General features: G+C 53.5%; 1 protein-coding gene across 3 annotated transcripts in view; it reads left to right on the top strand.

Annotated features, from left to right (window-relative positions):
• The window catches only part of GRHL3 (grainyhead like transcription factor 3), a 34,702-nt gene that overhangs the window by 9,108 nt on the left and 10,615 nt on the right, over nucleotides 1-14,979 (top strand). For 2 of the 3 annotated variants that reach the window (XM_078452205.2, XM_078452207.2), the window contains exons 2-11: nucleotides 2,647-2,833; nucleotides 5,897-5,958; nucleotides 7,356-7,701; nucleotides 7,958-8,031; nucleotides 8,981-9,134; nucleotides 9,345-9,456; nucleotides 10,802-10,896; nucleotides 12,537-12,695; nucleotides 13,246-13,324; nucleotides 13,444-13,580. In XM_078452205.2, the coding sequence (XP_078308331.1) occupies nucleotides 2,647-2,833; nucleotides 5,897-5,958; nucleotides 7,356-7,701; nucleotides 7,958-8,031; nucleotides 8,981-9,134; nucleotides 9,345-9,456; nucleotides 10,802-10,896; nucleotides 12,537-12,695; nucleotides 13,246-13,324; nucleotides 13,444-13,580 (1,405 nt within the window). The remainder of the gene's footprint in view (nucleotides 1-2,646; nucleotides 2,834-5,896; nucleotides 5,959-7,355; nucleotides 7,702-7,957; nucleotides 8,032-8,980; nucleotides 9,135-9,344; nucleotides 9,457-10,801; nucleotides 10,897-12,536; nucleotides 12,696-13,245; nucleotides 13,325-13,443; nucleotides 13,581-14,979) is intronic. The other variant, XM_078452206.2, reaches the window with a different exon arrangement.

The following is a 14,979-nucleotide window of genomic DNA, read 5'->3' as shown; positions in this document are numbered from 1 at the left end:
TTCCAGAATAAGAAAGGTATCCCGAAAGGAGACGAGCATGGGGTACAGAACATCTTAGAGTCCGGCAGGTCCGAGTTCAGGGTGAGCTTCTACCACCTACCAGCCGAGGGCCCTTGAGCAGGTAATATTACCTGTTTGAGTCTCCATTTCCCCAATACCTGTCTCTCAGGGCTATTGCACAGAGTCGATGAGACAGTGCAGAAAACCAGCACCGTGTCTGCCTGTGGTAAATGACAGCCACTGTGTAGCAAGGACTCAGAGGGTGGGGTCCCAGCAGGGTGGACCGGAGACCCTCGTAGGCCAGAAAGGCCTCCCGGAATAATGACAAACACTGACCTTTTCTTCCTGATGGGACTTAATCACTGTCTTCTAAACCTGGATTTTTAAATACGGTAAGATAACCGGTAGCTCATCGCAGCTGGTAATGGCCATTCCGCCAGAGTCAGCGAACAGGCTCTAGGCCCAGCTCTGCCACTGGCTTGCAGGGTGACCGTGTCTTGTATCACTTTGCAACGCTCAATGTCTGGCTCCAAAGCTGGGTCCGGAGCGCAAGAATGGCTCTCATGTGTTAAGCACTTGTTATGTGCCAGTCTCCGTTCTAATCATTCTTTGTGTGGCAATGCACTCAATCCTCCTACTCCTCTGTGGTGGGTGCTTTTATGAGACTCCTCTTGCAAATGAGGGACAGTGCAAAGCACTGGGGGTCCCAACTGATGTGGAGGGAGGGCGCCCACCAGGCCTTTGCCTGCTTCTCCCCCGTCCTTTTCTTGTGGGAGTTTCCTTTAGCCTGGGGCTGGGAGGGGCCGGGGCCAGTGACCTGGGATTGCTCTGTAAATTCTTCTAACCCCCCGGCCCAGGAGGCAGCTAGGAGGGGCCTACTTCTCACTTCTCCGTCTTAATGCCCTTGATTTATTGTAACAGAAACTCGGGGTGTGCCTCCCTTTCCGCACCCCTAGCGCAGGAAGGTTTCTGTCATTTCTCTTTCCTGTGTGACAGCTCTCTCCCCCTCCCTCTCAGAGCCCTATGTCCTGCACCCTGGGGCCCAGTGTGATGGGAGACACTGTGCCCTGGATGAAGCCCCCTCCCCCTCCGCCCCGAGAGCTGCCGCCCACTGCCTGCCTGGGTGTGGTCTGGCTGCTGTTCCCACTCCGTGTCTGGGAATGCAGGCTTGAGCTGCAGGGTGGCTAGAGGGCACTTCCTGCAGCGTGATTGTGAGGTCCTTGCCCACCCACTAGCCTCCCGCAGTGTCCCAGCCTAGCTGCTCCCATCTCTCACCTGCCACTCTCCACACACTCATTGCTCTCAAATGAACAGACCGGAACTTTCCCACCTCTATGCCTTTGCTCACCGTTACGAGCGCGTTTTACAACCATGATTCTCAAAAGGTGGTCCCCAGACTACCGGCATCAGAATCACCAGGGAACTTGTTAGAAATGCAAACCCCCAGCTACCCCAGACTTACTGAATCAGAAACGCCAGGGGTGGAGCCCAGAATTCTGTGTTTTAAAAATAAGCCTTCCGGGTCATTCGGATGCAGCTAAAGTTTGAGAACAGCATCCTGAATTACAGCATCCTGCATTACAGCATCATCCTGCTTGAGCTTGATTGCCCTCAGGGCCCCTCACTAACAGGAGTTTGAGCAATTCCCTTAGCTTCTCTGAGCTTCAGTTTCCTCATCTCTAAAATAGGGACACTAATAGTGCCTGCCTTGCGGGGTTCTTATGAGCATTAAGTAAGAGAATCCATGGAGAGTGCTTAGCACAGCATCTGAAACATGGTCAATGCTCAATAAAGATTAGATAATTTTAATAATCTACATCATTATTCTGTGTCCTGTCCCTATCCCTATGGCCTCCCTTGGCTCTTCTGTGTGATCTATTCCCCAGTGCTGAGTATTCCCCCTGCTAAAATGTCCTGCTTCCTCCAAAAAGCCTCTCATGATCTCTTTCCTTTGAGCCCCTGTGGCTCGTCTCTTGGGCCACATACCTTGTACGTGTCTGAGTTCTCAGCCCTTCCGGGTTCCGTCTCCTCCGCGTGGCCTCCAGCTTTCGCCTCTGGTTCCTGGCTCTGAGTGGCTGCTCGTGCCCTCTGCAATCCGTGTTGGTCTGAAAGGCCACTTCCCAAGACCAGGTTCTGCCCACAGGCTTCCTCGCCCTGGCTCTCTCTGTTCCTCGCCACGCTCCCTAACTTGCAACAATCGCCAGCCTTCCGTGGCCTTCACAGTCTGGAGAGGAACTTCTTTGGAAGAACTTGTGCTGGGCCATCTGAAAATTTTGTTCTTCACAGCTTGTCGTTGTTTCCTATCCTTCTAATGCTAAATCCCCCTTGAATAAGGATCTACCATGGAAACATTTTATTGAATCCTGTCTGAAGCTTTGCAAGGTTGGGATTATGGTCTTTGTGCTGCAGATGAGGGAACTGAGGCCCGAGGTCTGCGGCTTTCATATGGCAACATTTGATATTGACTGAAAGCATCTAGCGCCCGAGGGCAGGTACGTTCTAGTCCCCCAAGCTGCCCGGTGGTGGCAGAAGAAACGGTTCCAGGTTTTTAAGACTCTGAAATCCCTGGACATTGGCCTGAGGCTGACCATCCATGGACCTTCTTCTGGGACAGCCTAAATTTAACATTCCTTACTCACCTCCTAGTTTCAGGTCCGTACGACTGCTAAAGAATGACCCAGTCAACTTCCAGAAGTTCCCCTACACTAGTGAGGACGAGGCCTGGAAGACCTACCTGGAAAACCCCTTGACGGCCGCCACGAAGGCCATGATGAGGGTCAATGGCGACGACGACAGTGTGGCGGCCTTGAGCTTCCTCTACGACTACTACATGGTGCGTTCACCCCTCTGGGCACGTCCCCCCCCCGACTGAATGTATGCCTTCGCTTTCAGGCCTCACGGCCCCGCAGGCCTCCCCCAGCCCCTCGCTGTATTTTTTCTCTCCTCTGGGTCTTTGCACATGCTGTTCCCTCTGCCTGGCCCCCTCCCCTTTCCCCCTGACCAAACCCCACTCTTAACTCTGGATCTCAGCTTCAAGGTCACCTCATTCATTCACTGAGAACGGGGAAGGTTTTCTTGGGTCTCCCATTCTGTGCCTCTTGGCTCCCTCATTATTACCATCATTACCCTTGACCCTGTCTTTAGAAACTTATTATTTATGCATTTATTTCTTCATCTCCCCCATGACTGAGCTCTCGAGGGCAGGAACCACGTGGTGATCATTACTCGGTCCTCAGCACCCCACACTACTGGCCACACACTCAGTGCTCCGTGTGTGCTGATGGAATGAATCAGTATGTACCAGTGGCACACACACGCCCTGACACCTGCCATCTTCCTTCTGCCCCTGCCCTTGGGTCATCCCAGCTGCCCTGTTCCCCCCCCCCCCCCCCCCCCCCACCTATCCCAACCTGACCACCTGGAACATGCCTTCTGCTCTTGAACCATTTTCTTTTCTTCCCAAGGCCACTTTCACTTGGCAGCTGTCCTGCCACATCACCTCTCCCTCTCCCGAGTGTCTGACTGTCCTTCCTGCCCTCCCTGCCGTTCGGTATGATTCAGCACCTCCTGACGAACGGCCTTTATTGTTCTCTGATTGTTTCCGGGGACCTTGGCCTTGACACTCTGGTAGACTCTCCGCTCCTGAGAATTAGGCCCTCCCATATCTGACACGCGGGCTTGAAGTAGTCAGCAGTAACAAATACATAACACAGTGACCCAGCTACCCCTTCCAGTGCCTGTGCCAGACATTGCTAATGGATTACAGCCTGCATTCTCACTGGGGGTACGTGGGGCTGAAGAATCTTTTTCAATGCAGTGCTCCAAGCAGCCCCTACCCATCTGTCTGAATTGTCACATGACAGCAAACTTTCTTACCTTCCCTAGGCTGGGTGACTGCTCTAAGAGACTCTCCCAGATTTGAGAATAGGAAACAGAAACAGCCAATTATTGAGATAACTGGCTTTGACCTTGAAGATTTTAAAGCTACTTTGTAAATAAGCCCTCAAATTTACTGACCAAAGAAATACTTTATCTACCTTACCCCAAGGGGGAAGGCAAACTCTCTGTGTAAATTCACGGGCCAAGGATAGAACGTGTGGCCCCAGATTCGAGAAGGCCCCCAATTTTCTCTCTGGCTTTCCTTCTCCCCTTGGAGTGGTATGGTTACCCTAGCTTACTTCCTCCCCAGCAGAACAATAGCATCCTGATAGCATTTGGCACAGGCCGACTGGAGACACAGTGGGAGCTAAGAATCCTAGGCCTGGATTGAAACCCGGCCTGGGATTTACAGCTCGAGGTTGGACCATAAAGTAAAATCCAGCACCATCTCCCCAGGCAAAGGACCGTCCCCCAGGGCCAGAACGGTGGGGAGCCGCAGGTGACACCTATGGTGGCTTTAGTGAAATACTGTGTCCTGATGAGGCACACCTGCCCTTCCTCCCCATTTCAGGGCACTCTGGGTTCAGAACAGCTCCGTGGATAATGAGGACAGGGTCTCATGATGTGAAGAGAGCACTGAGTTGGGATTTGAGACCCGGTCTGGTCACAGACTGGCAATGTGGTTTTGGGCAATATAGTTCTAAAGGTGACAGCTTATCCTTTCTTACTGAATGCCAGGTACCTTCCTTCATCCTGTCCCATGGGGTGTGAGTAGGAGCCCAGGCTTTGGAGTCACTAGGCTGGGTTGGAGCCCTGGTTATGGCTTTATCAGCCAGAAGTCGAAATGACCTAGATGCTCTAAGATACAATGATATTATAATTATAACCATTAAAATAACATTTATATAGTGTCCTCCATATGCTAGGTGCTGTTCTAAACATACATGGGGTTGATGTTGCTATTGTTATCCTTGTCTTACAGAGGAGGTACAGAGAGGTTAAGAGACTTGCCCAAGGTCACACAGCCACTACATGGCCTATCTAGGAATTGAATCCAAGAAATCTGGATCCAGAGTCCATGCTCCTAACCACTAAGACAACAGAGCCTCTCTGGGCCTCAGTTTCTTCATTCATATAATGGAGATAACATTAGTAGCTGTCACAGAGTGGTTGCAGGGACTAAATTAGAGATCACATAGAAGGCCTTCATACAGGGCCCCGTGCACAAGAAGCACTCTACTGAAAAACCACAATGAAGGGGCTCCTGCTGGCTCAATCAGTAGAGCATGTACCTCTTGATCTTGGGGTTGTGAGTTCGAGCCCCATGTTGGGTATAGAGATTACTTAAAAGTAAAGTCTTAAGGGGTGCCTGGGTGGCTCAGTCAATTAAGTGTCTGACTCTTGATTTCGGCTCAGGTCATGATCTCACAGTTTGTGAGTTCGAATCCTACGTGGCTCTCTGTGCTGACAGCGTGGAGCCTGCTTGGGATTCTCTGCCTCCTCTTCTCTCTCTCTCTGCCCCTCCCCAACTTGCTGTCTCTCAAAAATGAACATTTATAAATAAAGAAATAAGGAAATAAATAAATCAGACCTTTTTTAAAAAGTAAGCATTAAAAAAATAATAAAAATGAAAAATAAAAGTAAGCATTATTTTTATTAATAAATCTCCACAATACCCTTGAAGTAGGCATTATAATCCGCCACTCGCCATGTGAAGAAACAGTCTCAGAAAGGCGCAGTCATATATCTAGAGTCAGCCAGCCCTTTTAAGTGGTCAAGTTAGAACTTAATCCGGATCTGCCTGACTCCAAACTCCATGATGCCTAACTGCTAATCTTGGGGTACTTCTCCAGCTGGGGGCTCAGACTAAATGATGGCCTGCCAACTCTAAGGACTGGGTGGCAGGTTTTCTCCCAGTGACCAAGATAGCTCCCCTGCCTGGCCAAGTCTGCTGGGGGGTGGTGGTGGTGGGGGGGTTGGTCTTAACATAAATGTATAAATCCCTCTTTCCTCTCAGGGCCCCAAGGAGAAGCGGATACTATCCTCCAGCACTGGGGGCCGGAATGACCAAGGAAAAAGGTGAGGCACGCCCAACTACCACCTCTGCCCCTTTCTTCACCCTTACCTCCACCTCTGGGCTTATCCATTGGGCACAGAGGGCTCAGGGCTTAGGACCCATGGGACTCTTAGGGGCCCATGAAAGTGTTAGAATTTATTGTCAAATCAGAAGAAAACGATGATCGTAATCCAACCTGGATTATATTTATTTTTATACCAATGCAATTGTAAAAGGTATTTTAAAATATTTTTCATGGAAGAAGGAGCCTATGAAGGCAAAAGAGACTAGGGGCCACCAAGTCATAGAGCCCCTGCTTGAAAACACACACACACACACACACACACACACACACACACACACACACACAGAGTTTACTGAAAACAAACTTCAAAGCCCTCGTCTAGGAAAAGCCCTGAAGGCAGCTTTTCTTTCCTAGCTCCAAACCCCTCCTCCCTGCAGCCTCCCGGGAAGGGAGACCTGGCCTGGGGCGGGAGGGGGGGAGGTGGTTCAGGTACTTCTTTCCTCTGGCTCTCTTGGGCCTCTGCCTGGCATTAGTGCTTTGGGGCACTGATGTTCCTCTCCCTGTGGAAGGCAGCCCAGGCCATGCTCGTGGTTAGATGGGCACTAAGAGGGACCCTGCCCTTTCTCTACTCTGCCCCAGCCCCCCTCTCCCACCACACCCCCCACTGCTCTGCCCCACGTAGGGCCTCTGCTGGGAAACCTTCCGGGCTTCTGTCTGCCTTCCAGAAAATCCAAACTGCTAAGGCAGGCATTACCACTCATGCAGCTGGCTCAGGGCCCCTCCATGCTAGAAACAATAGGGTTTAGTGTGTGGGACTTCTCTGAAAACTAATTTTTCTTTTAATGTTGTTAGCTTTTCTGATTACAAAAGTAATACCTGTTTGTTATAAAATATTCAAATTCTATAGAAATGTATAAAGTAGAAAGTAAAAGTTTCCTGTATTCCGACTCCCCTCCCCGCCCTTAACAGTTTGGGGTATATCCTTCTAGACCTTTTTCTGAACATATATTAACTGTACTCACAAATACACACTGCCACCCCCTACACACACACACTGTATTGATGACCGAATACAGGTGTTTTAAAGTGGAGACATTGGACTCTGGATAAGAGATAAATAAAATTTCAGTTTTTAACATTACCAAGGACAGTAAAAGATAAAGCAGATGTTTTCCCTTCAGCCCCGAGCCGGTACTTTGTTCCGTTCTTGACACCCTCCTCCCCGCTCATCCCTGTGACAAACGGGCCTGGTACTGTGCCCTGAGTCATGCGAGTCGGGAAGGTCCGACGTGACGTTGTGTTAAAGAAGGTCGGTGCTCACCCTCCAATCCGGCCAAGGATCCCCCTGCCCCTGGAGAGAAGAGGGGCACTCACTCAGCCCTCCTCTCTCCCCAGGTACTACCATGGCATGGACTATGAGATGGACCTCGCTCCCCTTGAAAGTCCCACGCATCTCATGAAATTCCTGACCGAGAACGTGTCTGGAGCCCCAGAGTACCCAGATGTGCTCAAGAAGAATAACCTGATGAGCTTGGAGGGGGCCGTGCCCACTCCGGGCAAGGCAGCTCCCCTCCCCGCAGGCCCTGGCAAGCTGGAAGCTGGCTCTGTGGACAGCTACCTGCTGCCCACCAGTGATGTGTATGATAACAGCTCCCTCAACTCCTTGTTTGAGAGCATTCATGGGGTGCCGCCCACACAGCGCTGGCAGCCTGACAGCACCTTCAAAGATGACCCACAGGAGGTGAGGGCCCACCCCCATACCCCTCACAGCATCCCTGGATATGTGCATGCATGTGCAGAAGGGGAGAAGACAGTGAGGAGATCAGAGGTTTGGAATCCATGGGGTGAAAAGTCCTAGAGCAGAGGCAGGTTTGCCATGTACTGTTGTTCCAGTTGTGCACTAAACAACCTGCACAGCTGTATGGAGCAGGCCCGGGATGAGGCCCCAGGAGCCTGAATGTGGCCATTTATTCTCTCTGAATTGTGTTTCTCTGCAGTCACTGCTCTTCCCAGATATCCTGAAAACGTCCCCAGAACCCCCGTGTCCAGAAGACTATCCCAGCCCCAAGAGGTAACTCAGCTGCTCTGGAACTTTGGCCACTTGGGCAGTAGGCCGGGGGCTACAGACAGAGCCTCATACTGTCCCCAGAGTAGCCATCATCAATGAATGGGAAGAGGAGAGTGAAGGCACATGAAAGGAAAGAGACTGATTTCTCCATTTGTTTCCTGGGCTGAAAAGGGGCTCAGAGCCCTGTTTAAAACACTGAGGTTCTGAGGCACCTGGGTGGCTCATTCGGTCAGTCTGTCTGACTTCGGCTCAGGTCATGATCTCATGGTTCGTGGGTTCAAGCCCCACATGGGCTCTCTGTCGTTAGCACAGAGCCTGCTTTGGATCCTCTGTCCCCCCCCCCCGCCCCCCCCCACATCCACCCTTCCCCCCGCTTGTCTGCCCTTCCCCCGCTTGTGCACGCACAGGCGCTCGCTCTCTCTCTCTCTCTCTCTCTCTCTCAAATAAATAAACATTAAAAACAAAAACAAAACAAAAAAACCAAGATTCTGTTGCCCTTAGTCTCTCCTATGGTTTTGTCACCCCTCAGGGGTCTCTCTGGTTTCCATTATTTATTATTCAGCAGGATTGTGGCTCAAGGAAACCACTAAATAGAAACTCCAGGGACGCCTGGCTGTCGTAAAGCATGCAACTCTTGACCTCAGGGTTGTAAGTTCGAGCCATATATTAGGTGTAGAGATTACTTAAAAATAATTTTAAAAATCTTGAAGAAAGGGAGAGAGAGAGAGAGAGAGAGAGAGAGAGAGAGAGAGAAAGAAAGAGAAAGAAAAGAAAGAGGAAAAAGGAAGGAAAGAAACCAAAAGTGTGGAAACTGAGGCCCAGGGAGGTTGAGTGATTTACTAGGTCACACAGCAAATCCATAGCACAACCTCAGGCTCCCTGCCCCACTGCCCTCTGGGATACTCCTGCCTGGGAGCTCAGCCTTACTGCCCTCACCCTCTCTTCCCTGCAGTGACTTTGAGTACACCCTGGGCTCCCCCAAAGCCATCCACATCAAGTCAGGGGAGTCGCCTATGGCCTACCTCAACAAAGGCCAGTTCTATCCCATCACCCTGCGGACCCCAGCAGGCGGCAAAGGCCTTGCCTTGTCCTCCAACAAAGTCAAGGTATGTTGCCCCTGGAGCAGCTTGGGAAAGGGGTAGGATGGTTGGGCCAGCCCTGCCTGACGAGGACCCTAGGATAACTGTCCATTGCCATAGAGTGTGGGAAACCGAGGCAAAAGGGCAGGGGTACCGGACCAAGGCTCTGGGAAGGGTCAGGGGATGCCTGGGCCTCTCCGGGAGGCTGGGAGTCACTGTGGCTGCTTGTGCCTGCAGAGTGTGGTGATGGTGGTCTTTGACAACGAGAAAGTCCCGGTAGAGCAGCTACGCTTCTGGAAGCACTGGCATTCCCGGCAACCCACTGCCAAGCAGCGTGTCATCGATGTGGGTGAGAGCCCACCCAAGCCTCCTCTCTCCGTCTCCCTCCCTTCTGCCCCCCCCCCCCCCCCGCAATTTCTCTGTCACACACACACACACACACACACTCACCCCAGTCAGGTCTTGAAGTGCCCCTTTCCCCAGCCCTCTGTGATCTCTGCAGGACTTCCTTCTGACCCCAGCCGCCTGCCTGGCCCCTGTCTCCAGGTCATAACTATGGGGTTTGCAGGGATTTGCATCTGTTGGCTGCAGGCTGTGGCATTTTACTGTGTTGCTTTGGGATAAACAGTGCCCTAGAGACCCCAACAGTGTTGGATAAATAGACCCCTGGCCTGCTTGTCCCCACGGGGGGCTTAGCCAATTGAGACACAAATTCATAAGACAAGAGAGCAGGCAGCTGGTGACTGGGAAGGTTTGAAGGGCGGTGCAAGAGAGCTCTGCTCTGGGAGCTGGGACCTCGGCTCTGTCAGCAGCTAGGGGGCCCGGGGAAGAGGCATGAGGTGCCGCCTCATCCCTGCCCCAGGCCCTGGGATGGGGCACGTAGGAGGCACAGCCCATCCTCGGGCCTCAAGGTTCTGGCTCCACACTCTTCTGACCGTGTGACCTGTGTCGCCTCCCCTTTCCGAGCCTCAGTTTCTTCAGCGGTCAAATGGAATAAGGCCAGCCGCCCTGCCTGCCTACGTGCTGTTTCTTCTGCCTGGGAGCACGTGTACTGGAGAACATGATATACATAGGGGTGATTCTGTGACTTAACTGAGAGGCTACATAGCAAGTGGGTAGGAGCCTGTGTTCAGGGGCCAAAGCTGAGCTCCATTCTTGCTGTGCCTTTTTTTTTTTTTAAGCTGTGTGACCCTGGTCAAGTGACCCGACTTCTCCGAGCTTCATTTTTTGCGTGTGTAAACTGCGTATACATAGCATCGTCGTGAGGATTAACAGAGGGCTCGCCACATTGACGTGTTCAATAAACGGGGTGGTGGTTCTACCGTTTGTTCGATATTCCTACCCCCATCACTGCCCTCATCACTACTACTAGTATTTTATCTGGGAGATCTCCTCAATCACAGTCCCAGTGAGAACGCTAAACCCCACCCCAAAATCATGAGGGCCCTGACCTAGTTGGCAGAGTTAGGGATTCTCTGTGGGGTGTGGGCAGATCTGCTTCCCAGGCTGGACCTCAGTTTTTGCATCTGCAACTCAGGGCACAGCAATCAGTCCTTCCTTCCCCCTGCTCACCTGCCCCTGCCCCCCCCTCACCCCAATTGAGGGATGGTTCTTGGGGAAGACAGTACAAACACCTCCCCACCACGTCCCCAAACCCCTTTCCTCCTGACTCTCCTGGTCTCCTGTGGTTTCAGCCGACTGCAAAGAAAACTTCAACACCGTGCAACACATCGAGGAGGTGGCCTATAATGCATTGTCCTTCGTGTGGAATGTCAACGAGGAGGCCAAGGTCAGTGTGTGGCTGTGGTGGGGCTGGTCACTCACAAGTCCCCAGGTGGGCACCTGGGATTGTGGCAGCCGCTCTGATGAGGGCGCCTACGGAGGAGGCAGGGCACACAGCAGTGGCTCTAAAGCCAGAAGGGCTAGGCCTTCCTCCAGCTCCGTGACCTCGGACCGGCGCCTCAGCCATCAAATTGGGGTGCAGTTGTAGCACCCACTGAGAGGTTGACGGGAGGATCACGGGAGATAAGTGACAGTAGAGCACGGTCTGGCACCTAAGCGGTGGCTGCCGTTACGAATCCGATCCACCCACTCACCAGATGGGAGAACTGAGCTCGTGCAAGGTCACACGGTAAGCCACCGAGGACACCAGCTTCCCTGACTTGCAGGCCGTCAGTGTGGCAGGAGAAATGCTTTGGAGTCTGGTAGATGAGGCTGAGATCCGTTACATGGTTTCCCGCGTCCGTAAGGAGGGAAAGGAGTCCACCTCCTGGGGCTGGGGTGGGGATTTATTCCATGGGATCATGCGTGTCTAAGAGATGGGCCCGGCGCCAGACCCACTGGAGAGGCCTGAAAATGGAGCCTCTGGTGACTCTTTCATACCAGCCATTTGGTGCCTAAGGCCAACTTTCCGTGTGCTTCTGGGCCTCTCTGTGCCCTGGTTTTCTGTTTGGAGAGCCGGCACTGTGGACAGGGCACTAGTCTGACACTCAGGGACTGGGTGACATTCAGGGACTGGGTCCCTTTGCCTCCTTGGGCCAGGCCTGCCCTATCATTCCACGGTTGAGTCCAGCCCTGGCAAGAACATTTCTGGCCTAGACAAGCGGGGGAGCTGGGTCCTGTCTCCCGGTTTGCCTCATGGAGCGGTCCAGGCCGCCTGGAGGAAACGGAGCTGAAGGGGCTCCGAAAACACAAAAGGAGGCACAAACGTGAGGGATTATTATTATTCAAACAGATGCCAGGGGCCAGAGGAGGGACTGGGGCCTCCAGTTTGGGGAGGCGGGGAAAGAGTTTCGTAGGAAGGGAGAGGAGGGTTTCGGTTGGGATTTTCTCACAGCCTCTTAAGCCCCCAGGCTTGGGTCTCTCTCAGGCGTGAGCTGGGTGGGAGCTGCATTAGGGCTGAGTTGGCTGAGGGGGAGGTATGTCAGGCATGCGCCCGGGGGCCTGGCCCCCCACAGCCGAGGAAAGAAGGGGATCTGCTCGGGCACCGCACCCCACCCCTACCTGTGCAGGTCAGGACCATTTCCGAGGGAAATGTCCCAGAGAACAGTGGCCAGTCTGGAGCGGGGTCTGGCCCTGGTGCCCCACGGAGGAGTCCGTCAGGCAGACAGTCGTCAGGCGAGCTTGGCAGGGAGTGCCCAGCTGAGACCCACCCCAGACTGCCGTCGGAGTTGGGCGGGAGGCTTTGGGTTGAGACCCCAGCCGTCCCACTCCCCATGACAGGCCCACTAGGTGCTCCATGCACCCCCTGTGTCCCCTGGGGAAAGCTGGCCCGCTGCCCTGGGCACAAGTCTGTCCATCTGGAAAAGAGGTGGTGACAGGTGCCTCCCAGGGGCGCCGTTTCCCCGGCTCGATATGCAGGGCGGTTGTGGGACGGCAGGGCTGGCCGCCGGCGCAGGCTGTTTATCCAGCTCTCCTGTGTGTCCCCAGGTGTTCATCGGTGTCAACTGCCTCAGCACAGACTTCTCCTCGCAGAAGGGGGTGAAGGGCGTCCCCCTGAACCTGCAGATCGACACCTACGACTGTGGCTCGGGCGCTGAGCGCCTGGTGCACCGCGCCGTCTGCCAGATCAAGATCTTCTGTGACAAGGTGGCTGGGGTGGACGGGCCCTCTGCTGGGCCCCGGCGGGGAGGAGGGCCAGCCCCCACCCTCGCGTCCTCCCCAGCCGCGTGGGGTGTGTCGGTCTGTCTCTGCTTCTTGATCTCCAAACCCCTCTCTCCTCTGTGTGCTCGTCACTGTCTGCCTTGGCCCCTGTGTGCATTTTCCCCGGGCTCTCTGCGCTTCTGTCTCTCATCTGTCTCTTTCTGAAGATCTCTTTCTAGATCTCAGCATCTCTCCGTGTCTCTTTCTGTGTCTGTCTCTCTCGTTTCTCTTTCTTCTTCGCATCCCTCTCTGACTCCACTTCCCTCTTCTGTTTCTCTCTCTGTTCCTCTCTCTCCACATCTGTTTCTCTCTTGTGGCCTGTACTGGCCTCAGACAAGGCTGGGCTGGGCCGCATAGGCTGGGAGCTGGTGCTTTCCCATCTCCCGGTCTCACTTTGGAAAGAAAGCAGCACTGGATGGCTGGTCCAGATTTAAGATGCAAAGCAGCCAACCCCTCCCAAGGCCCTGGGTGACCCCCTTTGCCCTCTTCCCGGCAGGGAGCAGAAAGGAAAATGCGGGATGATGAACGAAAGCAGTTCCGGAGGAAGGTCAAGTGCCCCGACTCCAGCAACAGTGGTCAGTGGGGATGAGTCAGGGGCTGGGCTGGCCTGGGGTGAAGGGGAGAAGGAGACTGGAGGGCAGAGGCTTGGGACGTGAACAGAGGGGCCTCGGATGCAGTGCCTTCCTTTTCCCAGCAGGTATGAAGGGCTGCCTGCTGTCTGGCTTCAGGGGCAATGAGACCACCTACTTGCGGCCTGAGGCTGACCTGGAGACCCCACCGGTGCTGTTCATCCCTAATGTGCACTTCTCCAGCCTGCAGCGTCCCGGAGGGGTGAGGGTCTTGGGCCAGAGAGGGTCTTGGCCCCTGGGTGGGGTCTGATCAGCACAGACCAGAAAGGAGAAACCTACCACTCTGCCACTACAGACCAATTCAGATGTTTATAGGCCCCAATGTATATACATTTTTAAGTTAATGAATTTATTTTGAGAGAGAGAGTGAGTGGGGGAGGGGCAGAGAGAGAGGGAAAGAGACAGAGTCCCAAGCTGATGCAGGGCTTGAACTCTCGAACCGTGAGATCGTGACCTGAGCCGAGATCGAGAATCAGACTCGTAACCGACTGAACCACCCAGGTGTGTTTCCCGCCCCCCCCCCGACTTTTTTTTTTTTTTTTAACATCAAGATGCAAATACTTGTATTGAATCCCAGGGGATTAAAAACATGGACATACATCCATATGTAACATTAGTGAAACTTTTCTACTGGGGAGAAGAAGGTTAACGAAGAAAGGGATTTCATAACCACCAAAGCGTTCACACCTGGGGCACACACGGAGGGTCCGAATTTCTGAGCCCCAAATTAGATTGCAGCCGAATCAAAGCTGTGTGGATCACGATGGTGGCGGCAATGCCCGCGAGCGCTCGCTGTGCGCCAGGTGCCGCTGTCAGCACGGTCCACGCGCCGGCTGCGTTAACCTTCACTACCTCCCCGGGAGATCGATACTACGACTCTCCCTGGACTTGTGGGCTGGACGTTGAGGCGGAGACCAAAACCACACGGTACATGGCAGAGCCAGAGTGTGGACGCAGGCACCTCGGCTTTAGAAGCCACGCCCGGGAATTCTAGTTGTACCACCTCTCAGGCCAGTGAGCCATCCTGTGAGGCAGACACTGCTGTCCTCTCCACTTTCCAGATAAGGCCACACCATAGCTCAGTGGCAGAATCGAGACTCCAGGGCCTATCTAGTAGTTTGCTTCCATATTAAACAGTCTGACTATTTCCTGCCATTGAGGTCCCTCCGTGTAGGTGGGACTGTTTGCAGAAACAGCCCTTGCCCTCCAAGATGCGTTCAGTGCCTTGACCTCGAACAATAAGAGATTCTGGAACGGAAAGAGCAGGCAGTTCTTTTTTTCTTTTTTAAGTTGATTTACTTATTTTGAGAGAGAGAGAGAGAGAATAGGAGCAGGGATCAGAGAGAGGGAGAGAGAGAATTCCACGCATGGAACTCGACATGGGGCTCGAAGCCACGAACCGTGAGATCGTGACCTGGGCCGAAACCAACAGCCAGCTGCCTAACCGACTAAGCCACCCAGGTGCCCCGAGAGCAGCTAGTTCGGATGTGGCCCGTGGTCCACACTTAAAGGCCTCCTTCGCCCACCATCCTCCCTTCCCTGCCCCGCCCCAGAAGCACTCTGTGGCCCCACAGTCAGGTGGCCGCATCACCCTAGTGTCT

This window comes from Panthera onca, chromosome C1 (assembly GCF_046562875.1).
Source record: "Panthera onca isolate mPanOnc1 chromosome C1, mPanOnc1 haplotype 2, whole genome shotgun sequence".
Lineage (NCBI taxonomy): Eukaryota > Metazoa > Chordata > Mammalia > Carnivora > Felidae > Panthera > Panthera onca.
Note: the sequence above shows the minus strand (reverse complement) of the source record. Positions and strands in the feature narration are given on the sequence as shown.